Source organism: Gorilla gorilla, chromosome 10 (assembly GCF_029281585.2).
Source record: "Gorilla gorilla gorilla isolate KB3781 chromosome 10, NHGRI_mGorGor1-v2.1_pri, whole genome shotgun sequence".
NCBI classification, from domain to species: Eukaryota; Metazoa; Chordata; class Mammalia; order Primates; family Hominidae; genus Gorilla; species Gorilla gorilla.
Window position 1 is genome coordinate 23,083,647 of NC_073234.2, and position 26,616 is coordinate 23,110,262.

At 37.1% G+C, this 26,616-nt stretch overlaps 2 protein-coding genes across 9 annotated transcripts in view; both read right to left on the reverse strand.

Annotated features, from left to right (window-relative positions):
• The window catches only part of CD163L1 (CD163 molecule like 1), a 91,814-nt gene extending 82,081 nt beyond the window's left edge, over positions 1-9,733 (reverse strand). For 4 of the 8 annotated variants that reach the window (XR_008670506.1, XR_008670505.1, XM_055358589.2 and 1 more), the window contains exons 1-3: positions 9,630-9,733; positions 4,313-4,663; positions 3,399-3,719 (exon numbers count right to left, since the gene is read on the reverse strand). Coding sequence is in view for 4 of the 8 variants with exons in the window: in XM_055358589.2 (XP_055214564.1) it covers positions 3,399-3,719; positions 4,313-4,663; positions 9,630-9,678 (721 nt within the window). In the remaining 4 variants the exon portion in view is untranslated. Of the gene's footprint in view, positions 1-1,181; positions 1,368-3,398; positions 3,720-4,312; positions 4,664-9,629 lie in introns of those variants that run through there. The other 4 variants (XM_055358593.1, XM_055358592.1, XM_055358590.1 and 1 more) reach the window with 3 other exon arrangements.
• Positions 8,886-11,361, reverse strand: LOC109029260 (M-phase phosphoprotein 8-like). The gene has a single exon (XM_055358594.2). It carries the CDS (start codon positions 11,004-11,006, stop codon positions 10,305-10,307), a length of 702 nt encoding a protein of 233 aa, XP_055214569.1. The 5' UTR covers positions 11,007-11,361; the 3' UTR covers positions 8,886-10,304.
• Positions 11,362-26,616: the final 15,255 nt, after the last annotated feature.

A 26,616-nucleotide genomic window follows, 5' to 3' on the forward strand; every position in this document is an offset into this window, starting at 1 on the left:
GTGCCAAAATTGTTGAACATAATCAGAAGATATGTGTAGCAAAGTTTAATAAACAAGAAAAAACTATGTAAAATAAAGGGTATTATCTCAAATTTGAAATTGTAACTGAATACTTTTATCTTCCCCATTTCGTCATAAAGTTTTTCAAACCATGTAACGATTAAAACATATTTTAGGTTAAATAATAGAATTCTTAGGGGCTATTATGACATTTAAAAATAAAAATAAAATGTCCACCTCAGTAGGCATTACTGGAATAATCAAAAATGTTTTAAGAATTTCCTGGGATTTGTCTTTATAGAAAATTTGTAAACCACAAAAACATATCTGTCCAGATTCCTCTAAAATCTCCCAAGATTTTATCAATTGCAAAGGCCTCAAGCACTACTGATATGCTGATACTAAATTTATATCTCTAATTCATACATTTCTTCTGAGAATTTCCAGTGGGAATATCCACCTACATATCTTCCAAGTCCCTCAAAAATGTTCTAACACTCTTAGCATCTTTCTTTTAAATGGTACTACTAGCTACAAGGCTGTACCCATAAGAAATTTGGGAAAAATTCTTACCCTTCTTTCTTTCTCACCTCTTTTTTCACTTCTCTTGGTACTATCAAAGCTGCTGTGTAAATATAACTCCAATCCATCCACTTATCTCTATCTTAACTATTTTAGCCCTAGTCAAACCACTATCATGTCTTACCTGACCTCCTTCAGGGTCTTCTTAACTTCTGTCTCTGCATCCAAGCTTGGCTCTCAAAAGCTATTCTTCATTCAGTTAGTCCACATGATATTTTAATAATCAAATTTTATCATGGTAATTATCTGCATAAAACCCTTCAAAGAATACCCTTGCCTATTAAAATAAAGTCTAAAACTCTTGCCATAGCTCCCCAGTCTGAGTACCAGCCCTCAGCTTCATCAACTATCACTCAACCTTCCTCATTAAGTTATAGCTACTCCAGTGTTTTCTCTACCCTTGGAGGCCACCAAGTCCTTTCTTACTTCAGGAGAATTGGGTTTCTCCTTTTGAAATACTGTTTATTGAAAAACTGCTTTTAACACCTCAGATTTCAGTAAAGTCAATTCTAAAGACTTACATTAAGTGAGTCATCCTATTAAATAATCTGATACTAATTTGTATCTTTATTTCAAAACATTTAGTGGAGTTTACAAACCTGTAGATGTTTGTAGAAGAAAAAATAGAAGAAATTAGAAGACTTTACAGAAGGTTCTAAGTACTCTTCCTGACTTTGAACTACTCCAAGACTTTAAGTTCTTTCAGATTATTATTCACTTGTTGTAAGAACTCTGTCAGCCAGTAAGAGACAGATCACTTAGAAATTAAAGAACTTTGTATCTTCCTGAAATTCCAAACATAAAAAAATGATAGGAATTGGATTTTAAGAATAAGAACAAAGATTTATCATATTTTCTATGCCTCCTCCACTTCTCCGAGTTTCTAATAAATTAACCAGTTAAAACATAAACATGTATAGATCACCTAAAATTGCTGAAAACTGTGCTAATTGTTAGGAATACATAAGTTTAAAATAATTCCCATCCCTCTGGTATTAGCATATTTGAGAGAAGGCGGGAAATTAAATAACTAAAATGTTATTAACACATGAAGAATGAGGACAGAGTGCCGTCATAGCATATGAATAGGATATGTTTATATTTGGGGAAGGCTTCCCTGAGGAAATGCTCTTTAAGATGATGTTAATGGATAACCAAATTTAGCTAAGAGAAATGAAGGAGGAAGAGTTTTTTTCTACCTAGAGGAACAGAATGTCTCAATGTTCTGAAGTGGGTCGGAAAATATCACGTACATGAAAGAACGCAGCAGACATCAAGCAGAAAAGAGGAGAGAGTAGCAACATCTCGTAGATAATAAGAAATTTCCTATATTACTTTAAAGTCAACTAAACGTGCTGCAAAAAACATCACTTCAGCTGCAGTGTGGAAAATGGATTTGAAGGTGTTTGAAATGACTGCAGAGAGGCCCACTGGGGAGAGGTCGTTGCTTTCCGTAGTGACTTCTTAGATGTGGTAAGTGATTGTTGCTTGGTTTATATTGATAGTAATGAAAATGGTGAAAAGAAGCCACATTCTTCAGCCGGGTGTGGTGGCTCATGGCTGTAATCCCTGCACTTTGGGAGGCTGAGGCGGGCAGATCACAAGATCAGGAGATCAAGACCAGCCTGGCCAATATGGTGAAACACCACCTCTATTAAAAATACTTTAGCCGGGCGTGGTTGCGGGTGCCTGCAGTTCCAGATACTCAGGAGGCTGAGGCAGAAGAATAGCTCGAACCCAGGAGGTGGAGGTTGCAGTGAGCCGAGATCATGCCACTGCACTCCAGCCTGGGCAACAGCCTGGGTGACAGAATGAGACTCCATCCAGAAAAAAAAAAAGATGAAGAAGGCACATTTTAAAATATTTAAATAGTATAATCATTTCCATCTGGTGATGTAATCAATATAGTGTGCTAACAGAGAAATGAAGGACTTAAAAGTGATCCCCTAGTTGAACAACGAGAACGCATAGACACAGGGCAGGGAACATCACACACCAGGGCCCGTTGGGGGGTGGGGGTCTGGGGGAGGGATAACATTAGGAGAAATACCTATGCATATGACGAGTTGATGGGTGCAGCAAACCAACATGGCACATGTATACCTATGTAACAAACCTGCACGTTGTGCACTTGTACCCTAGAACTTAAAGTATAAAAAAAAAAGTGATCCCTTATTTCTGACTTGAATAATGAAGTGGGTAATAATGCTATTTACTGAGCTTAGGAAGATTAGATGATGAGTAAACAGGGATAATAAGCTTACTTCTGGAAACATTAAGGTTCAGGTACATTTTGGACCCTTCGTAGCACACAGATATATGTATCTAGAGCTCTTAGGAGGTGTCTGGTGTGGAATTTTAGTTGAAGCTAGGAAAGTAAATTGCCAAAGGAAAGAGGGCAGCGTGAGATTAGGGACTTAGTCCTGATGAAATCTAAGTTTTGGTAGCTGGAAAGAATCAGTAAAGTGGGGAAACTAGACTAAGAATGAGTGACCTCAGAGAAAGAAGGGAAAAATATGATATCGTGTCAAGAAGTTATTTGAAAAAGGTTTTTAGAAAAAAGATTTGATCGGCCTATGGAATACTGCTGAGTGATCAGAAATATTAAAACTCAAAATGTGCTTTAGATTTGTTAGGAAGAGCAGTTTTAGGAAGAGTGTTTAGGAAAACTCCAGAATGGAGCAATTTCAGCGTAACAAAAATGTGTTATAACCAGAGAAAATTCTTCTCCAGAGAATGATTGACCGTTTTCTTTCCATACATACTGTTTCTAAACAAATTGTTCCTTTCTTCTACATGATGTCTTGGGTTCTTACCATAACAAGCTAATGTGACATCCTCATTGTGACTGCAGTCATGATTTCCCCATCCACGATGTCTGCAATTCCAGAGTGCCAACTCATTCCCCTGGCATAAAATGTCATCCAGCCAAATGGGGCGCAATACAGCAGGGCTATTAACAACTCCAGAAGAAATAAAAGAAGATGGACATCCTAGTTGCCTGCACACCACGGCAGCAGTATTCAAGTTCCACCCATCATCACATATAGTCCCCCACCTTTCTTGGAATTTCACCTCCACTCTCCCTGAACAGGAGTTGTTTCCATCCACTAGCCTCAAACCCAGATTGGCTTCACCTACGAGAAAGACAAGCAGACATATGAAAAACTGATTCAACTTTGAGCCTGAAATAAAATCAAAAGGATACGTAGAAGATAGCCCTGTTATGAATGAAGTTACCAAAAATAAAAAAAAAATAACTGAAAATACTTATAGGAGGGGTATGTGAGGCTTTTTTCTAAACACAAATACACAAACAAAAAAAATCATAGGTGAAAAAATCAATCATTAGCATGATATTCTTTATCATTTTGCTTTAATTTTATACCTCATTTTTCAGAAAATATTTGTTCTGTTAGTGTACCTGGTATATGAAAAAAGGCACTTAAATCAAAGCTATCCCTGCTCCCAAACTTCTTCATTTCTTTCTAAACTCAATTATAGTTATGATAAAGATATTACATTGGTAACTGTAATGCATTCTCTCTCTCTCTCCATTTCTTTCTAAACTCAGTTATAGTTATAAAAAGAAAAGCAATTAGACATTACTTTGGAAATAAGGGAAGGGTAGAATATATAAAATATTTCCTACACCTCCCAGAGGGACACTATTAAAGTCATAATAGAAACCCCTACCTTCCAGCAGATGATTCCTGAGGGTAGGTCTTACCTTGCCTTCCTACTCTAGTTAGACTCTTACCATAACAGTTCACACCAACATCTTCTCCATGATAACAGTTATGGCTTCCCCATTCCCGGTGTTGACATTCCCAGAGAGCTGACTCATTTCCATAACAGGAAACATCATCAAGCCAAATTTTTCCATGTCTAGTCACGGCTTGTCCAAAACGAAACATGGCGAAAGAAAATGGACATCCAAGCTGTTTGCACACGACAGTTGAGGCAGTAGTGTTCCACCCATCATCACACACAGTTCCCCACTGTCCCTGGAATTTCACCTCCACTGTCCCAGAGCAGGGACCGTCTCCATTGACCAGCCTCAACTCCAAATCTGTTCCATCTGCAAGAAAGACAGAAACATACATTAGAGATGGCAAAGATTAGAAGGCAGAAATAATATAAGTAGGTGAGATGGATGATGATCATTTAGCTTAAATGTTGTTATTAGAACTTATAGTAGAGAGAAAATAAAAATGAGAAAATTTGAAGTAAGAAGCTTTAATTTTTCATGATAGGGAACTAGAGACCACATTGCAGCATAGTTTTGCTTTGCATTGTAATGTGAAAATTAAAAGAAGGGAAAGAATTTTTCCTTTCTATGCAATTCCCACCAATATAAACCACAGAAAAGGTAAGGTTTGCTGTTGCGCAGGCAGAATGAAAGAAAGTCCCTTGGCTAGTCAGTTTCAAAATAATCTGTATCTGAGGAGTCCACCTCACATTTTTGAAGGAGATGTTTTATATACTTAATAATTGAAAACATCTTGTAAGGTTGACATAATAATTTTCTACTCAATAAAATCTACAGCATTAAATACTTTTGAGTATTTATATCCTCAGATGTTTTAAATACATTCTACAATAGGCCTTGCAGGAGGAGAAGACCTAGTCGTCCATGATTGTAATATGCTATTCCACCTTCTCTAATCAACAGCTATGTGGATCACAGGTAGACAACCACTTCAGAAAAGGTCAGTCCTTCAGATGACCATTGACTACTCATATTCCCATCTTAAAAATTTGAAATAAGTAAAATGGATTTTAAAAAATCCTAGGTGAAAAAATCAACTTAAAACAAGTGAAGTTAATATTAACCCAAATCTACTTGTAAGCCAAAATTTTGAGGAACAGACAATAAAAATTTAAATGGGAAACCAATGTGAAGGGAGAAAATTTTAAAGCAACCATGACTTTTCAACGTGAAACTTTATGGTGAATTCTGTGCATATGATGATGATGAGAGGGTGTGTTAGTAAGAAGAGCAAGTGAGCCAAAGGGACAAAGAGAAGCAATAAGGAGGAAGAAAAAGATGAAAAAAGAGAAAGAAAAAGAAAGAGAGAGGAAGAGACAGAAAGAGAGAGAGAGACAGAGACAGAGAGAGAAACAGGGAGAGAGAGTACAATAGAAAAGGCTTCCCAGTTCTGAGTTTCAGTACACAATGGCTCAGTGAGAATACACTTTTCACAAAAGATAACAATATTCTTTCTGAAAGTGGATTGTGAGTTAACCATAAGTCTTCATTCAGTGTGGTCTTGCCTATACTATACTCATAACTAGAAATTTTGGTTTCCTTATATTTCTCTTTCTCAGTTCCTAGTGCTGCTACTGTTTCCTATTTCTTTTTATATGAACATTTTTCTTTTTAGTTGAAATGTGTGTGAGGGGCATTCTAATGCCTGTGCTCGTATCATGTAACTCTAAGTCTAATGAAAGCTCTTAAAAATGTAGTTGATACACACACACACAGAGATATATTCTAATATGATTGATATTTGCCATTTCTATTTTTTCAATATACTGATTAAGGTGTTTTTTTCAACGTGTACATTAGAATTTCTACTAATTTTTAGACATACCAAATTTCTACCAAGGTGTGATAAAAATTATTAAAGAAAACTTGATAAATTAAGAACTTCTATTCTTCAAAATACACTCTATAAAAAGTGAAAAGTCACAAATGTGAAGAATATATTAGCAACATATATTATGACTATGGACTAGTATCTAGATTATATTTTTTAAATATATATATTTAGAAAAATAAGCAAAATGGGCAAATGAGTTGAACAGATATTTCACAGAAGAAAACAAAAGGCATGACCATTAAATACACGGAGAAATGCCTAAACTTATTAGTCTTTAGGAAACTGAAAATTAAGATAAAAAGATATAGCTTTATACTCTCTTGATTGGCAAAAATTTAGAACTCTGAATATTTAAAATATGAGTGAGGATATGAGTCATATCCTCATACATATATTTGAAAATATATATACATTGCTAGCAGAATTCATCCTATCTGGTAAAGTTGAAAACATGCACATCCCAGAACCTGCTAATTCTACTCCTACCTATAGACCGTAGTAAACTCCCATGAATCTGCACCAGAGACATATTTATAGCAGAACATTTGACAATAGTAATGAAAAATCCAAATAACTATTGACAGGATAATAGACAAATTCACTGGGAATATTTATTTATACAAGATAATATATTTTACTTAACGAAAACTTAAATAATTATAGCCATTGCAACAGCAGAGATGAAGCTTAGAAATATAATATTGAAAGATAAAAGCAAATCCCAGAACACTAAATGCAGTTTGATATGTTATAAAGCTTAAAATAAGCAAAAATAAACAATACATTATTTCTGCATCTATATCTATCATATTATTAGAAAGTATTGTATTATTAAAAAGTAAGGTAGTGAGAAATGCACAATTCAGGATAGACATTACCTCTGGTGGGGCTGGAAGGTAGGTGGAAGAGAAGAGGAAAACATACGTAGAAAAAAATGGTTGATAAAAATCCAGTTTCCTGGTTGAGGGATGGATTTATGTGTGCCATTACATTATGCTTAATGATTTGTATATATGTTATAAAATGGCCATTTTTGTCTAATCAAATATAACATTAAACAGCCAGAAATTTAAAGCATTTTAAAAAGCAAATACATTAATCAAAAATATTTGTAACTGCACAAGAACCAATACTATTTTGGAGTATACAAAGATATTGTAATATTATCTATGATTAAACAGAAATAAGAAAATTGCACAAATAAAGTAAGCATTCAATTAAAATAATCATTTCAATTCCATGATTAAATCTCAACAGCATTTAAAATGTTAATTTAGCCCAGATGCCATGGCTCATGTCTGTAATCTCAACACTTTGAAAGGCAGAGGTGGGAGGACTGCTTGAGGCCAGGAGTTCCAGATCGGCCTGGACAACATAGTGAGACCCTACCTGTAAAAAAATTTTTTTAATTAGCTGGGTATAGTGGCACACATCTGTAGCTGCACTCCAGCCTGGCTGACAGAGTGAAACTCTGTCTCTTTAAAAAAAAGAATCCACTTTAATAACAATAAAATTTTATTTAAACTACAAATTTGGCACTAATGAAAAATATAGAAAATAATGAAAAACCTTAAAAATGACAATTTCTGTGTCAGATCTATGAAATGTAATATATTTGAAAAATTATTGAAATACAAAGCAATTAAATAACTTCAATAATCACTCATAAGGTCTTATTAAAATCTATTTGGGTATATCCAAATGACAGAAAACTACACAGCCAATAAAACAAGGTATCATAAGTGGTATGTGATAAAATAAAAATGTTAAAGAACTATATAGGTAATAACCAATATATAAAATATAATGAAATAATTTTCTTGAAACATTATTATAAAAAATGCCACAAATTGGTATTTTAAACAATAGTGTTTTTCTCTGGATGTTAATATATTAACAAATATATATTTTTATTTTATTTATTATACTTTTATTTTTATTATTTAATAGTATTACTTTTATTTTTATTTTAATAGTATTACTTTTTTATTTTAATAGTATTCAAAAGTATTTACTTTTAAATACTATTTAAATAGTAAATATTTATTTAAATAAGTATTTAAATAAATAAATATTAAATAGTATTTAAATAGTATTTAAAAGTATTACTTTTTATTTTTATTTTAATAGTATTACTTTTATTTTATTAATGAATATTATTTTTATTATTAATATACTTTTATATTTATTAAGTTCTAGGGTACATGTGCACAACGTGTAAGTTTGTTACATATGTATACATGTGCCGTGTTGGTGTGTTGCACCCATTAACTTATCATTTACATTAGGTATTTCTCCTAATGCTATCCCTCCCCGCTCCCCCCACCCCATGACAGGCCCTGATGTGTGATGTTCCCCACCCTGTGTCCAAGTGATCTCATTGTTCAATTCCCACCTACGAGTGAGAACATGCGGTGTTTGGTTTTCTGCCCTTGTGATAGTCTGCTCAGAATGATGGTTTCCAGCTTCATCCATGTCCCTACAAAGGGCATGAACTCATCCTTTTTTTTTTTTTTTTTTGACACTGTATATTTATTTGAAAACCGGAAAATACAGGTTTGTGGCTTCAGGGAATCACCCTTGTATACTGTGGTACATGATCACTGATCATTAAATCCTCTTCACACAAAAGAATTTTGCGTCCTCAGTCAACCATATAATAATTCACAAAATATCAAATTCAAAACCCAACACCAGTTTTCCAACCCTCTTTTAGGAATTTTATTATTAAAAAAAAAAAGAAAATTCTAAGAAAGTTTTCCACCCATAGTCTTAACCAACCATGACTATTTTACTTCTCCATGTTCCCCCTTCTGGTCCTTGTACTTTTACATGCATAATCTTTTTTAAAATTCATTTTTGCTTACATTACGCACATATTTTTACATGACTGTGTTCACATTTATGTAGGGTTTTTCTTCTCCACTGCATTTTCTAAGTTGTTCAATTTTGCTGTAGCACTAATGAAGATAATACTCCCATAATTAACTACGTATGCACAGCTTTTCCTTCTTTAAAATGATTTCCTTAAAATAAATTCCCAAAACTGGAAATAATGGATGAAAAAAATGATGTTTTTTATAGCCCTTGATAAATACTGCATATATAAATACTCTCATAATTTGGAAAATATATCCATTTTGCAAAGCCATATAAAAATAATTTTTATAATGGGACAAATTCTCTATTAAATACATTTTTATAAGCATTAAAATACTGGTTAATGTGGTTTGTGTCCTATTATTTAATAGCGGTATACTCAAGACAACAGGGGAAATGACCAAGCAGGATGTGAAAAGCTAATAAAATAAGCTGATGAAGCTATAAACCTGAGTATACAATGCTCCATATATCATCTGAGTACCTCTAAAAACCATCCTGATTTTTGCTCACAAATTAGCCTTTAATTTTCTAGTCAAAATCATTATAAGAGAAACAAACCAGAGACTAAGAGATAAGCTGCAGTGTCCAAAAGCTGGAGGATCTTCATTTATGACCGCCCATGGTCATAAACACTTTCTTATAGCCTGACTGTTTCCCTTTCCTTGCTTGTGAAATGTCTTGGCCACTCAACACGGGTTTTCTGCTGCCTCCCGTGGCCCTTACCTCCTCGGCTGAGTCCATGGACCAGAGGCCTCTCTCTTCCCCGCTCAACCTCCAGCCCTTTGGCGTTTGGACAGATATAGGCATCAGCTTCTCTAACTCTGCAGCACTTTTGCCTCTGTCTTGATTCCTCTGCTTTTTAGGCACAGTTTTCCTCTCTAAGAAAGCGTTCTTGTTCTCTCGCTTCCTGCTCTCTCTAGTGTCCTCAACCTTTCTCGTGGTCTTCTTTTCCTCCTGCCTCTGACATCGGTATCCTCCTCAGCACTCATGGCACTGTCTAGGGGCTTCTCAAAGCCATGCTCCAGCCCCGTGTCCTGCCCTGCTCTCTCTCTTGCACTTTTAGTGTTTTGTTTCTCTTCTCTGCTGTCGGAATGTAGCCCTTCACTGTCATCCTCCGGAAAGGGGGAATCATTAAGTACACTTGATTCAGATTCCACCTGGGATTCGACAAATTTTCTTTTTTTGTTTTTCTATTTTCTTTGGGATCTTCTCTTGTTTTCGTCTTTAAATCTCTTATTTCACCCTTTTTAACTTTAATTCCTTTGTTTCTTTTACTTCATCTTTTTTGGGCTTTTTGGACTCCTTTAGTTCTTCTTTGGCTTCAGAAATTCTTTTCTTTGTCCTTAAATCAAAAACTAAACTTTCCAAGGAGCTCTCCAGGTCTGGTTTGGACTTGTCTTTTAGCTTCCCGGCCTTTGCTTTTTTCTTTTTCAGATCATCTGGGCTTTTCTCCTCTCTCTGCCTTAATTTTTTCTTTTTCTTCTTTGGGGAAGTATCTTCTTTTGTCTTACTTTGCTGACCGCTATCAGAGTTCGCCTCAAATATGTCATTATTTAAGGATAGTCTCTGAATATCCTTCCTGACTGCTTTGGCTTTGTTCTCTGCAATTTTCTTCCTAAATTCAAGAAGCACTTCTTTACAGTCCTCCAGGTGAGTCTCGGGCTCCCAGGTATCGTCACCCGATGTATAGCCTTTCCAGCGAACTTTGTAAAGAATTTTACCCCCCTCGGTCTTTATGTCCAGGATCTTCTCCACCTCGAACACATCCTCTCCGTCCTCCTCACTGTCGCCAAAGGCCTCCGCTCCTCTCGCGGCTGCGTCATTATCCCCGCCCACTACTCCAACTCCTTCTTCGACTTCGGCCAACTCCTCAGTGCTGTCGGCAGCTGACACAGGAGCTGCGGTCACACTCGCTCCCTCCGCAACCTGCTCCATCCTAGCAGCTCCGCAAACCGCCGAGGAAAACCCGCTGCGACACACACCCCAGCAGCTCCTCGCGTTCCGCGCTCCGCCCTACTCCACACCAGCGGCGTAACGGAAGCCGACCAATGGCGGGCTTGGACCCGCCGCGCCAGCGTGGCCACGTCCCGCTCAGGCTCCACCGCCCGCTCTTGGCTCCGGGTAGCCGACCGGGGCGGACACTTAACACCCACGTCGGCCGCGGCCGGCCCTCCGCGCAGGCAGCCCTGGAGGCGGCCCCGCGAAGCTCAGGAGCGCCCCTGCGACTGGGAGGGCGGACTGCGCAGTGCCGCGCCCGGGCAGGGACCTGGAGCCGCCGCCGCCCATCGGCCCTGCCGCCTCCCCCCACCCCCGCACGGGAAGCGGAAGTGGGCGCGAGACGGCGGCGCGCCCAGCCCGGCCAGCTCCCGCGCCCAGCCGAGCCCCTGAACTCAACCTTTTGTATGGCTGCATAGTATTCCATGGTGTGTAACACATACATATTTTTAATTGTATTTAATTCTTTGATTTCTGTATCTTGTAAGTTTTTATTAATCGATTTTTCTATTTGCAAAAATACAATATCCATATTTTTTCAATGAGACATTTTACGTTTGGAAACTATCTTTATCTTTTTTTTTTTTTTTTGAGATGGAGTCTTGCTCTGTCGCCCAGGCTGGAGTGTAGCGGCACAATCTCGGCTCACTACAACCTCCACCTCCTGGATTCAAGCAATTCTTCCACTTCAGCCCCCCAAGTAGCTGGGGTTACAGGTGCACACCACCACACCCGGCTAATTTTTGTATTTTTAATAGAGATGTGGTTTCACTGTGTTGGCCAGGCTGGTCTCGAACTCCTGACCTCAGGTGATCTCCCCACCTTGGCCTCCCAAAGTGCTGAGATTACAGGCCTGAGCCACTGTGCCCGGCCGGATTTGGAAATTCTCTTTATCTGAAGGAGAAAAATGTCAACGAAAAATTTAATATGAAATGCATAAAAATAATTTGGACACCTTTATTTACAGGGTATAGCTATTGAAGGTCCAACATTATTTTTACATGTTCTATTTCCCTCAAAATATGCACTTAGGGTAGTGAGTAGGGGAAAGGTAGAATAGAGGATTGTAAGCCCAAAAGTTATCCATCAGAACTCACTAAAACTGCTGATGAGAAAGCAGGAATTCAGGAGCAGGATGCAAGTTACCACAGCAGAGAAAAGGTTCTGATGACAGCAGCATCTTCCAAAATCTGGAGAAACAAAATATAGCAGGGTAGAATTTCATGTCTTTCTAAGAAATGTTAGATGACCTCAATGACTTAAATCCAAAATAAAATAGAAGGAGTAAGATGAATTATTCTTCCACCTGTCAAGGATACCGCACAAGAAAATCCTTTTCCCAGGAAAAGCCACAGGACTAGCTCCTGTTTGTGATGGAAAGGCACCAAATGGTTTGTAACAGGGCAGATATTTTAGCACGTGATTCATTGAAAAATTGCATTCTGTGTCCAAATATATTTTGTGGCTGTTTGGGGTAATTGATTAGCATTTTGGGTTATTGAGTAATTTTTACTTCTCAAGTCTTTGACCCTCTCCTCATTTTTACTGTTTTTCCTCCTAACGTTATCCCCCTACTTTGTTCATTCATTTGCTCCTTTATTGAGTATGACATATGTACCCGATCTTGTGCTTCGTTATGGGAATAGAGGAATGAATAAGTGTTCTTGCCTGCATTCCATTCAGTGGCTTGTGACTGGAATGTACAAGCAAATCAACATTTGGAGGTCACTATAATAACTGCTGATTGAGCTCATGATTATTTACCAAAGCTATCCACTTTTCTTCAGGGTCACTATTCTATTATTCCTACAGAATCTTGCCACTTCCTCACTTCTCCCTATCTTTTCAGTCATGCTCAGTTCTGCATCTAATAAAGTTTATGCTACACGTGTGGGGAAAGAATGAACTGAGATAGGCAGGAGCAATACACAAGCGAAGGAGTTGAGAATTTATTCTGAGAGTTATTTGGAGACTACAAAGAATTGAATCAGTGTAATAAATAAAATTTACATTATAGAAAGATTATTTTAAAGGCAGATGGGATGATTAATTCATAGGGGTAAATAAATGTATAAGAAATACTTTAAAATAATATTTATCATCCTGTTTACTTGAGGGGTATGTAACAGCTGTAACTGTTAGAGAACTATCTTAAATAGTATTTTCATTAGTATCTTATGGAAAAGATGAAGTCAGAGTTAAACTGAGCATGTGTAATCCCAGACAACAAAAAACAAAAACCCTAAGAGGACAGAAGGAACAGTACCCATCGGGGAAAGGCCCATGCTGCTTGGGCTACGCAAAAGCAGAGACAGAAGGCGCAACCTGCTTTGGTGGACATCTTTAGTTTTTCAAATGATGCTTTGAAACTAAAATGGATCCCGGGCACTTCTCTAAGAAGAAGTAATCCCAAGTGAATTTGGCAACAGTCAGTAATAACCATAGAGGAGACTTTATTATTACAATTATCAGCAGTCACATCCATCATTCTTGGAAAATGTACCCAAATCAAGAGAAAACCCTCCCTATAGAACCAAACAGGGAGAAATAAGTGTGGAATGGGCAATTAGTGTCCCAATTTCCTTCTTTTCCATCTTGTCCAAAACACTTTAAGTTGGTCTTCTTTTTTCTCTTATTTCTTTTGTTCCTAATAAGAATATTTAGTTCCATCAAACCTCATGTGTAGGATTATCCTAGGAGGCCATTTCATCTTCCTAAATCCTTCCAGGAAACTCTGAGTGCCCATTTGTAAGAATGGTTAGAGCTAAAGATGAACTATAAAGAAAAAAGAATAATAAGCTCTGACACCAGCACAATCAAGATCTGATGAACGTGAACAAATAGTGCAGTAGGAAAGTCTTGAGAAGGAGAACTATTAAAGTATAATTGCCAGAACTTGTGACCCTCTATATATCTAATACCATCTCACCAATTCAAGACCTTCATCTTTCCCATTCCTTTTCTAATTAGACACATGGCAGACAGCATGTTGAAAGTTAAATAATATTACCTTTTAAGTAACACACATGAATTATGAAGAACTGTAATTCATTAAGATGAGCCTTGCTAGATAGAAGGCAGCCAAGCTTCTCAAACTGTAGAAACCCTTTTTCAAAAAGGAGGCTTTGAAAAATGTCAGAACTTCTGCTGGCTTTCTAGAAATGTGCTGGTCTTTAGTCATAAGCAAAGTAGTTACAAAATATTAAGTTGACTTGTAGTAATTGCACTGAGGAATGGCACAGAGACATAATGCCAACAGAAGTAGCACTGCATTTTCAAAAGCCTCAATCCTATTTAGGAGTTATAAGTCCCAAATACAGCAAAAACCTCCCTTCGTGATTCTTTATTTCCACAAAATGTCTATGAAGTGCAAGTGGGAAGGTTACTACTAATTTCAGATGTGCTGTGAAAGACTTCTTAGTCATGTATTCCTTTCTTAGTCCTTACTCTTTAGGGTCCATCAAAGACTTGTTCTTTGTTTTTTATCATAATGTCTTCTTATTTATTTGCTTTATTAAAATTTATAGCAGAAAGATCAAGGGCTCAGACTTAGCTGGTCCTGAATTTAAATTACACTTGAGATTCTACTATATGACCTTACATAAGTCAGTTAGTCCTTATAAGTCTTCATTTTCCATCTACCAATGGAGACAATAATATCTATAAAATAGGTTACATGTGTGAATTAAATTGAGATGACCTAAAGCATTTACTGTAGTACCTGGCACTTGATAACAATAAGTTTCTAATTTATCCCTTCTTTCTATTTCCACAACTTCATATCCTTGTGTGACTTCTAATCTCCAGTCTTTATAATACATTTTCTGTTTACTTTATTAATGTTTTCCTCCTTTCTTGGATTTCAATTTTGCCTCCAATATTGCTGCTACTCTAAGTTCCACAAAACTTTCAATTTTTTTATATTTCTCATGTCCTGTTTTCTTTTTACCTTACTACATAATATTTATATCTGTCTGTTGTTACACATATTCTTAGTATACCCACCATCTCCCAAATGGCAGAGCAAAATAAAAGCAAACCCTTACCAATATGCCACGAGTTTTGAGGCAGCATCATTATGGGTCTATCTCTTCCTGAGTCCTGATTTAACTCCTGGGTCCTCTTATATATAATCTCAGAACTGTACTCATGAGGTGAAAACAGATCTGCTATTTGGAAATGACAATACTGTAAAATTGAGTTCATAGTTCTCCAAAGGGGAAGTCATTATAAAAGCTGAGGTTGTTTTTTCTTTGCTACTTCCTTATCACGTTAGGATACGGAAAACAAAGGAAGTTAAATAATATGCCTGGAAAGTCTCACAGAATAAAGGGAACTGTAAATTGCCACTCTAAATTTTCAAAAAGACTCATGTTTCACATTTAAAAATTTTTGTTCCATAAATGGGATCTTGTCAGTACAGTTTTATAGATATTTATCTAAAAGATAAAATATATCATCAGGTTTGTTTACTTTAGCATACATATTTCAACCAGTTATGCTAAAAGGATCAGAAGAGGTTACATTGCTGAAAACTGGCTAGTCTACGAAAGCTTTGCTGATGAAACATGAGCACAGATAAACATATTTGAAAAAATTTCATGTCTATAAAAATGTTTAACAAAATGGAGTCCTTTAAAATTGGTTTTTTATTGTTAATGATTATGTGAAAGAAAATAAAGCTTAGTCATCAAATGAGTTTGGAAAACATTCATTTAAATGATTTCAGCCATTAGGCAGAAAACCATGAGTGGCTTCTGAGCTCATAGTGATTGTTCTGTGTTCGGATGGGCCTGTGTGTCCTGCCCTGCTTCTTTGGGAAAATTGCTTTTTCCCTTCCTTGATATGTTAAGAATGGTAGATCACATCTTTTCACATGCCCACATCTCCCCGATTACAGTGACAAGTTCAAGGAAAAGCCAATGACCCAAGTGAGCCCATCAGAGTGTTTGCCAGGATTTTTCGTCCTATACTTCCATGTCGAGTAGGCCTCTTAGTAAAAAAGAAGCTAATATATACAGAAATTAAAATGAGATATAAAATATCTAAATACTTTAGATAAATAAGTCCTTATAAATCCCCACTGATAAATTCAAGAACTTTATTTTTTCTTGTCCCTTTTCAACTTAGATACCTGACAAGCCTTTATATAACAGAGGCTAAATAAAATTCTGCTGCAATTAATGCCAAATGTATTTTGAAGTCCAATTAAACATCGGAGCTTGCTAGATATGAGCGAGATGTGCCTCTGAAATGATAAAGTGCCATTCTCAAAATATAGTCTCTTTCTTACTTCTCAGAACTGAGGTAGGTGCCCAAAGTCAGAAGAAATCAGGAGGAAAACAGGGAGAATTTTTTCTTGGAAAGCTTGAGATGAAATGTCTTTGGGGAAGTGTAATTCACTAACTAGGATAAGTCACATGATGGAAGAATGGAAGACACAAAAAGAGGATGCTGAAACTTGTTTTAGTATATTATTTCTCAGCCATGCTGAGAAAAATTTCCTGAAAAATTTAAAATACAGTATGACCGGAAATGCTTTCATGCTAACAGAATCCATAGCAAACTAACTGCTGATAAAATGATCTCACAGAAGTGGGAACTGAAAATAGAAAACAATGAAAACCTGATTATTGCTATTCTTTGATCGAATAAGTGTCTCCACAATATCTTTGCTACTGTTTTGAGTTTCTCCCATTTCTAGACACCCAAGTTCTCTCACTCTCAAATATTTCGTAGCAGGTTCTAATCTAAATGAGTCCCTTTCTTGCCTTTACGATAAAAAAGCATAAGGGATGTGATAACTATCTCTTTGGGGAAATAGCTGGATATTCTGCTTCAAGATCTTACACAGGGCTATTATCACATTGTAAACTGGGGCTGTGGTCTCACCTGGAAGCTTGACTGAGGAAGGATCTGCTCCCGTGGCCACTGCTATTCCATGGACTGAATTGTGTCTCCTCAAAATTTGTAGATTAAAGCAATAACCCCCCAGTGTGACTATGTTTCAAGACAGGGCCTTTAAGGAGGTAATTAAGGTTACTTGAGATTATAAGGGTGAGGCCCTAATCCAATAGGATTGATGTCCTTACAAGAAGGGACACCAGAGCTTGTTCTCTCTGTTTCCACAAATGTGCAGAAGAAAGGCCATGTGAGGACACAGACAAAAAGTGGATGTCTAAAAGCCAGCAAGAGAGCCCTCACTAGAAACCAAATTTCCTGGTACCTTGATAATGAACTTCTAGCCTCCAGAAATGTGAAAAATAAATTTCTGTCATTTTTAAGTGACTCAGTCTACAGTACTTTGTTATGTTGATCCAAGCAGACAAATGCAGATGTTGGTATTGAGAAGTGAGATGCTTCTGTAACAGATAACCTAAAAATGTGGAAGTGCCTTTGGAACTGGGTAGTGAATAGAGGCTAGAAAAGTTTTCAGGTGCATGCCTGAGAAAGCCTAAATTGCCTTGAAGGGACTGTTAATAAAAACATGAATGCTAAAAGCAATTCTGATGAAGTCTTCCATGGAAGTGAGGAACATGTTATTGGAAACTGCAGAAAAGATGATTTTTGTTTTAAAGTGGCAAAGAACTTGTCTGAATTGTGTCTTAGTGTTTTGTAAAGTGTAGGACTTGTGAATTACAACTTTGGATTTTTAAAAGGGAAGATATATAAGCAAAGTGTTAAAAGCACAGCCTAGGTTTTCCTAATTGCTCATGGTAAAAGGCTAGAGGGGAAAGATAAATTGACAGCATTGTTAAGCAAAAAACAAAAACAAAAGCAACCCAGAAATTGAAGATTTGGAAAAATCTCGGCCTATTTATATAGCAAAAAAATGATAAAATATGTTCTGGAGAGAACATCAATGGTGTGGCGCCTCAATCACTCCATAGAGAAATTAACCATGACTTTTTCATCCACCTTAGCAGGAGCCATGAATAGAGATGGGATTATATCAGCAGAGACCCTGCCAGTTTGGACCAAAGAGAATAGAAATGGGTTGAAATAAATCATGGAAAGCTTTCTGACTTCTGAGATTCCGTAGGATGAAATAATAGAGATATTCAGCTGTGAACATGCTTTATCCTTCAAGGAAAGGGATAAATGACCTTGAACGTGATTCAGAGGTCATCAGTGCTGTAACTCCCACTATAGGCCCAGAGGAAAGGCTGTTTTGTCCTCAGTTTCAGAGGGTGGGACCATCTCCTCAGTTTGAGTAGACCAGGCTGCCTCCATCCAGTGCCTGAGGAGTGGAGCAGCCACAAAAAGTTTTAACAGTCTGCTACTTACAGCTGTGGTGGTGACAGTGCCACCCCAGTGGGCCTGGAGGGCAGAGGATTCAGCCAAAGATAATTATTGTTGAATCTTAAGATCTAATGGAATTTGCCACTCCTCCTTTTTGGAATGAGAATGTCTGTCTTATGCCTGTCCCACTACTGTTTTTTGGATGCACATAACTTGTCTGGCTTCACAGGTTCACAACTGGAAAGGAATTTTGCCTCAGGATGAATCATAACTTGAGTCTCACCCATACCTGATTTAAATGAGACTTTGCACTTTAGACTTTAGAATTGATGCTGGAAAGGGTTAAGACTTTATGTGTTGTTGGAATGGGATTAATATATTTATCACGTGAGAATAACATGAATTTGGGAGTGGAGGGTAGAATGTTATGGAATGAATTTTGTCCCCCACAAAATCCACAGGTTGAAGCCCTAATGTGACTATATTTGAAGATAGGGCCTTTAGGGAAGTAATTAACATTACATAAAGTTATAAGAGTGAAGTCCTAATCCAGGATTACTATCCTTATAAGAACAAAACAAGACACAGAGAACTCTCTTCACACATGCAAAGAGGAAAGGCCATGTGAGGACACAGAGAGAAGGTGGCTGTTTGCAAGCCAGGAAGAGAGCCCTCACCAGAAACCAAATTTGCTGGCACCTTGAACATGGACTTCTAGCCTCCGGAACTGTGAGAGAATAAATTTCTGTAGCTGAAGCCACCCAGTCTGTGGTATTTTGTTATGACAGCCAGAGCAGACTAATACAGTCCCTAATATGGTTGCTGGCAGAATGTTGTACTGAGGGGTTCAGTTTCTTGCCAAATTGGACTGAGGCTGCCCTGAGTTTCTTACCAGGAGGACATCACCCATAGAACAGAAAGTGTGTAAAATCTTGCAGAAAGAGAGAGAAAGAGAGAGAAATATGGAGTCACAGTCCTTTCTAACCTAATCTTGAAATTGATATCTCAGCACTCTTGCCATATTCTATTCATTAGAAGCAAGTTACTAGATCCAGCCCACACACAAGGGGAGCAGATTACACTGGACGTGAATACATGAAGGCAGCCATAATTTGGAACAATTTTGGAAGAAATCTACAAGAAGTGAACAAAAAATAGACCAGAGAAACCAAAAGCTGTAGGACAATATGCAGCAGACTTATAATTGGAATGCTAGGAGAAAAATGATGACAGAATGGGGCAGAAGAAAGACTTAGAGAAATAATGGTTAGGAATAATGACAGACACCAAACCACAGTACGATGTACTTAAAGAACACCAAGTAAGAAAAGAATAACACACACACTCACATACTCTCGACCTAGGTATAACATATTTAAACCTGCACAGGCATGAGAGAGAGAGAGAGAGAGATACAGAGAGAAAGAGACAGAGAGACAGACAGAGAGAGAGGCAGCCAAAGGAAAAAAAGCACATTATGTATATACATATAGAGAGACAGAAAAAAATTACAGACGACCTCTTGTCAAAATCTTGCATGCATGAAGACAATGAAGATGATATCTACTAAGTGCTAAAAGAAAGAAAATAACCTGTCCATCAAGAATACTCTGCACAGTGACTATATATTTCAAAACTGAAGGAGAAATTTAAAAAACCCTTAAACAAAGCTTGAGAGACATCATTACTAGCAGACCTATATTAGGCTTAGTGATTTACTTCCAAAGCATGGAGTATGGAAGATGGTAAATAACTTTACAGCGGAGAAATCTAGCAAATACCACTTCAAACAAATGATCAACAGTCACATCCCCAGAGATAACGTGTATCTCATGTATGCCCTGATATTGTGTGATGAGTAGGGCACTGCTGTGGTGTTCTATCCCAAACCCCATTACTCCAGTCTATTCATGAGTAAAACATGAGGCAAACCCAAGGTGAGGGACGTGCTAAAAAACACCTGACCAGTACTCTTCAAAACTGTTAAGGTCATAAGAAATAAGAAAAGACTGAGAAACTGGCATAGACCAGAGGACACTACAAAGACAGGACAACAAAATGCAATGTGATATCCTGGATTGGATCCTGAAACAGAAAAGAGACATTAATTTAAAAAAATCCTGGTGACACTTTTAAAAATCTGGAGTTTATTTAACGGTAATTGGATTTGTTTTCCAGGGCTGCCATAGCACAGTACCACTAACTGGGTGGCTTAAAGCAATAGCAATTTATTTCTTTTACAGTTCTGGAAATGACAAGAATGAAATCAAGGTGTCAGCAGGCCATGTCCCTACAAAGATTCTAAGGGAGGATCCTTCCTTGCCTCTTCCTAGCTTTTGCTTGTTGCTGGCAATCATGAGCGTTCCTTGGTTTGAAGATTCATCACTCCAGTCTCTGCCTCCACCATCACATAGCATCCTTCCTGTGTGTTTCTAAGTCCAAATTTTCCTCTTTTCGTAAGGACACATCATTGGATTAGGGCTTACTCTAATCCAGTATAGCCTCATTTTAACTGATTACATTTGCAGAGACCCTATTTTGGATTGAGGCCACATTCATAGATACAAGGGATTAGGACCTGAACATATCTTCTGTGGGGACACAATTCAATCCACAACAATAATGTACCAATGCTGGTTTCATAGTTTTGACAAATGTTCCATGATGATAGTAGATGACAATTATTAGATTAGGGGAAATTGAAAATGGATGAGCAGTAAATGGAAACTCTTTATTATCTTCACAACTTTTCTGTAAATCTAAATTATTCCAATATAAAAAGTTTATTTAAAAGAGAAGTGAGAAGTGTATCTTTTAAAAGTATGCTTATAAAATATTTGAGGAAATATGGTGAAAGAAGGAACATGAGCAAGCTACCCTAAATCTTCAAATGCAAACATAATCTATCTGTATAATTTATGATGTTATTATAAATCACAGCTATATATTTATAAATATATGTATATAAGTTTCTTAAATTATAATATAGTCTTTCTTTAGATTTATTTATTAGGAGTTTTTATAGTCCACTATGATCCCCAAAATAATAAATTGCAGTGGTGGTGACAAATTCCTTTTTTCTTCCCTATAGATTATGTGGTCTCCTTATAGATACTATAGCAGAAATTCAGAAGAAGCAATAATATGGTAAGGAAAAAGTAAGGAATTCTAGGCCAGAAATATTTTTTAAAATTTTGGCTTTAAAACTTTTCTTTCTAACTAGAAAACCTTTAGAGAAAACTAGAACACAGATGCAAACAAGGTTTTAGACGACAAAAAATATTTACAACCACTCTAGGGCTACCTATTTGTCAGATAACCATGAGATCATGCTAGGCAGGAAGGGCAAGACCATGGAGGGTATGACTAGGTAGGAGGACATAGCATTTGCTTTTGGTCTGAGAGGACAGTGGCAGGTTACAGAAAACAGACAGAGCTATAAGAACCCAGAAAGCCCCATGGGCCAAGAAGGAGAGCTTATATTTACAGATTGAGCTGGTGAGGTCACAGAGTCAACAGCAGCACCAAGCAGAAGACATGATACTGTGTCATCAAAGTAACGCCAACACCTGTATCTATGACTCACCCAATCCTAAATAAATGCATTTGCCCAGAGTGACGAGGCAACTAATGTAAATGCATGAAGTGGGTTGAGATCGGAATGTGGTAAAATGGCAGGGGCACGTCCTGTTGAAAGGAAGAAGAGGTTACTCACCTCCAATTCACCGTTGTCATGTTGAAATGATGGCCCAATGTTTTCAGACCTCCTGATTTTCAAGAGAAACAGAAATCTGCATTACATTAGTAATAATCCGGTTTAAAATTGGAAGAAAAAAGATACATTTATAATGATAACAAATGCACAAACTTACTTAGGAGCCAATTAAACAAGAAATGTTAGGACTGTTATATTACAACGTACAATAGAGAGAGAGAGAGATTATTAATAATGAATGAATTGTATTGGGTTGACAACAGAAGGAGAGAATTCTGTAAAGGAGTCATTAAGAAAAGTAATCTAATAATTATTAAGGTGGCAAAGACAAACATTTTTATTTCTAAAGTACATCATTTTCCAAAGAACGTGATTTTTTTAACTAGGTGACTGAAGTGGCCAAGTGATATAGACATTAAAAATAAGAAAAATTGAGACTAGACAGAGACAAAGGCAAACCTTGAGAGGACAATTTTGCTCATATAGATTTGTTTCTTATCTGTATCGAGGTGGCCCTTATTCTAGGCTTGCCCTTGTTTCCTCAAAGTAAACAGGTTACCTACAAAGACTAACAGTTTCACAAATTTATGCTTAAGTGGGTATAAGACAATGAAAATTGAAATGTCTTGGCTCCATATAAACTGTATTTTGTTTTGAAAAGCAATATAACATGATGGTGAGGAATGTGGCCGCCTGAGCCAGAGCACCTGGGTTCAAATTTCAGCTCTGTCATTACTAGCTGCATGCTTTTAAGCAAGTCATTTAACTTCCCTGTATTTTAGCTTCCCCAAATCTAAAATGGGTAAAAAAAAGTACCTACCTCATAAAGTTATTGTGAGTATTAAGTTTTTAATTCATATAAAGCATTGAAACAGTCCCTAGCACATAGTGAGCACCGTGTAAATGTTAACTCTTATTATATGGAGTGGAGATTTCACCATAAAGAGGAAATATTGAGCAACAAAAGAAGGGGAGAGAACGTTACTACTAATATTCTGTCAGACAATAATGGAAATTCTGAAAGCACCACAACAATATTTTTTAACCATCCAGGAATGTATTAATAGGAACTATTTTAACAATTAATGTCTGATATATAATTTTGGTAAAAATAAATCTAAAATATAGGTAAAGACTCTATTTATATTAAATATTACTTTGAAGCATGTACATAAAGATTTATATTAATTAGTATATAGGCAGAGTTCCTCAGTATATATACTCTAAAAAGATGTATACATATGTTCATATTTGCACACACATATATATAGTACCTGGCATATGATTGGATGCATAGTGTATGGAATACAATTGGGTATTTAATACATAATACCTGACAAATAGTAGGTGCTCAAAAAGTTTTGTTGAATAAATGACTAAGTAATTTAGTTAATTTATGTCAAATATATATTTGAAATTGAGAAGAAGTGCAAAAATACAGAAAGTGTGCCAAATGGCATGTTTCCACAAGAGAGTTGCTTTGTAGACTTAAATGTCAGAGAAGGGTGTTTGTAATACCTGGATACTAAGAAAGGATTAAAAATCAATTTTCACCTTTCATCTGGATGTCAGCAAGACAGCACAATAGAGCTTTCCAACGCTGGCTCCCTATAGAAACATTTGAATAACTATTCATGCACAAAAATACACTCACAAAAGCTAAGAAAACCAGGTGACAGATTATAGAACATAGTGTAGCACAGCAATAAGAAAAGATGTATTGGAGAGGAAGGACAGTTTTACATTACCAACATCCTCTGCCCCAACCCCAGAAAGCATGATGTGGAGACAGATACCCTCCCTGTGAGGGAAGGAAAGGGAAGTAAGCATCAGATTTTGCCTAGAACTTCAACACTGAGCCTGCCCTAGCAAAACCCAACACTGGGCAGGCCCAAGGCCCCAGACTCCAGGGTAGCAACCATGGGCTGGGTTCCAGGCCCACAATGGTGCCAGGCCAGATCCTACAGCTCTAGGCTCCAACCATGCTTGTTGGACTCAGTCTTGGGTCCTGCCATACCACCAGACCTACCCCAGTGGCCTCAGGCTCCAGACTGCCTTGGTACCAGGCTGACCCCAGCAGTCCTGGGCTTCAGATATACCCCAGTGCCAGGCCATTCCCCAAAGACTCAGACTCCCAGCCTTTTCATGCAGCCCTAGACATCAAGCTAGCATCCATGGACCAAGTCTCCAGATTGACACCTGCAGTTACAGGATTGAGGCCCATCTAGCATCAAGCCAATGCCTGTGGCCCCAGGATCTATACTTACTCCCATGGACCCAATCAGAAGGTACACCCAAGTAGATCGAGGCTCCAGGCCCAACCCCGTGGACCCTGACACCAGGCTCACCCACCTTCTGGCCAAGGTCCCAGGCCTACCTGCATGAAGACTTCAGTAGCATGCTTTTCTGCGAACCATGCCAAATGGGCTGTCCATAATTTCTGGATGGGCTGAGTGATAGAGGGCTTTCCAATACAAAGCATATCTCCAAAGACTGCAATAAGTCCCTACCTTTTTAAATGCACAGACGCCAACATAGCCACGAGGATCAGGCAAACACGGCATCGCCAAGAAACAACATAAAGCACCAGTAAAAACTAATATAGTTTGGATATGGTTGTTTGTCTCCACCAAGTCTCATGTTGGCATTTGATCCCCAGTGTTGGGGCTGCAGCCTAATACGAAGTGTTTGGGTCACGGCAGCAGATCCCTCTTGAATAGATGAATGCTCTCCCTGGGGTAGTGGTTAAGTAATTTCTTACTCTATGAGTTCCTGTGAGAGCTAGTTGTTAAAAATAACCTGACACCTCGACCCTATCTCTTGCTTTCCATCTTGTCAAGTTTTCTTGGCACACATTGGCATCCCCTTCTCTTTCTGCCATGAGTAAAAGCAACCTGAGGCCCTTACAAGATGCTCACTGTTGGATTCTCCAGACATGAGAATTGTTAGCCAAACAAATGTTTATCTTTATAAATTACTCAGTCTCAGGTATGTCTTTATAGCAACACAAAACAGACTAAGACACCAACTGTAAAGAAATGAATATATGAACTGTCTAACAATGAATTCTAAACAATTGTTTTAAAGAAGCTTGGTGAACAAGATAATACAGAGAAGAAATTCAATATAATTCGGAAAACAATTAATTACCAAAATAAAAAAAAATTAACAGAAAGGTTAAAATTCTAAAAAAGAAAAAAATCTAATAAAAATTCTGGACCTAATAAATACAATGAAGCAATAAAAATGCAATAGAGAGCCTCTACCACAGAATTGATCCAGCAGAAGAAAGTATAATATATGTGAACTCAAAACCAGTCAGAGGAGAAAAAGAAATAAAAAGAAATGACAAAAACTTATGAAACTTATGAGATAGTATCGAATGAGTAAATATACAAATTAAATGATTACAAAAAGGAGAAGAAAGAGACAAAAGGCCAGAAAACATATTTTAGAAAATAAATATCCAGGTATAGGGAAGACAAAGGTCTCCAATCAGATTTAATGCAAACAAGACTCCAAGAAGACATATTATTACAATCACACTGTCAAAAGTCAAAGACAAAGAGAGAATCCTAAAAGCAGAAAGAGAAAAGAAGCATACCAAATGCAAGGGAGATCCAATAAGAAGAGCAGTGGACTTCTCAGAAGAAAATACAAAGCAGGAGTGTGTGAGATGATATATTCAAAGTGCCAAAGGAAAAAAACAAACAAGAATATTTTACCCAGAAAATCTGTCTTTTGAAAATGAAAAAGAGGTAGACTTTTCCAGAAAATGAAAGCTAAGGGAGCTCATGACCACTATACTTGTCTTAAAAAAATACTAATGGAAGTTCTTCAAGCTGAAAAAAAGGGAAGCTAATTAGCAACATGAAGACATGAAAGTGTAAAACTTACTAATAAAAAGTAAGTACATAGTCAAATTCAGAATACTCTAATACTATAACAATGATGAAATTTTTATATCTTTTATATCTTTAGTACGTAATTTTTTTTTTTTTTTTTTTTTTGAGACGGAGTCTTGGCCTTTCACCCAGGCTGGAGTGCAGTGGCGCTATCTCGGCTCACTGCAAGCTGCGCCTCCCGGGTTCATGCCATTCTCCTGCCTCAGCCTCCTGAGTAGCTGGGACTACAAGCGCCCGCCACTGCGCCCGGCTAATTTTTTGTATTTTTAGTAGAGACGGGGTTTCACTGTGTTAGCCAGGATGGTCTCGATCTCCTGACCTCGTGATCTGCCCACCTCGGCCTCCCAAAGTGCTGGGATTACAGGCGTGAGCCACTGCGCCCGGCTATAAATTTTTTATATCTTTAGTATGATAGTTGAAAGACAAAATGAATAAAATAATAATAGTTCCAATAATTTGTTAAGAGGTACACAATGTAAAAAGATGTAAACTATGACATCAAAAACATAAAATGTATTGAGCAGCAGAAAATCTTGTTTTTTATGCAATCAAAGTTACATTGTTGTCAGCTTAAAAATATCCTATTATAACTATTAGGTATTTTATATAAGCCTCATGGTAATTACAAAGCAAAAACCCATAGTAGATACCCCCCCAAAAAAAGTAACAAATCAGAACCAATGCAGTG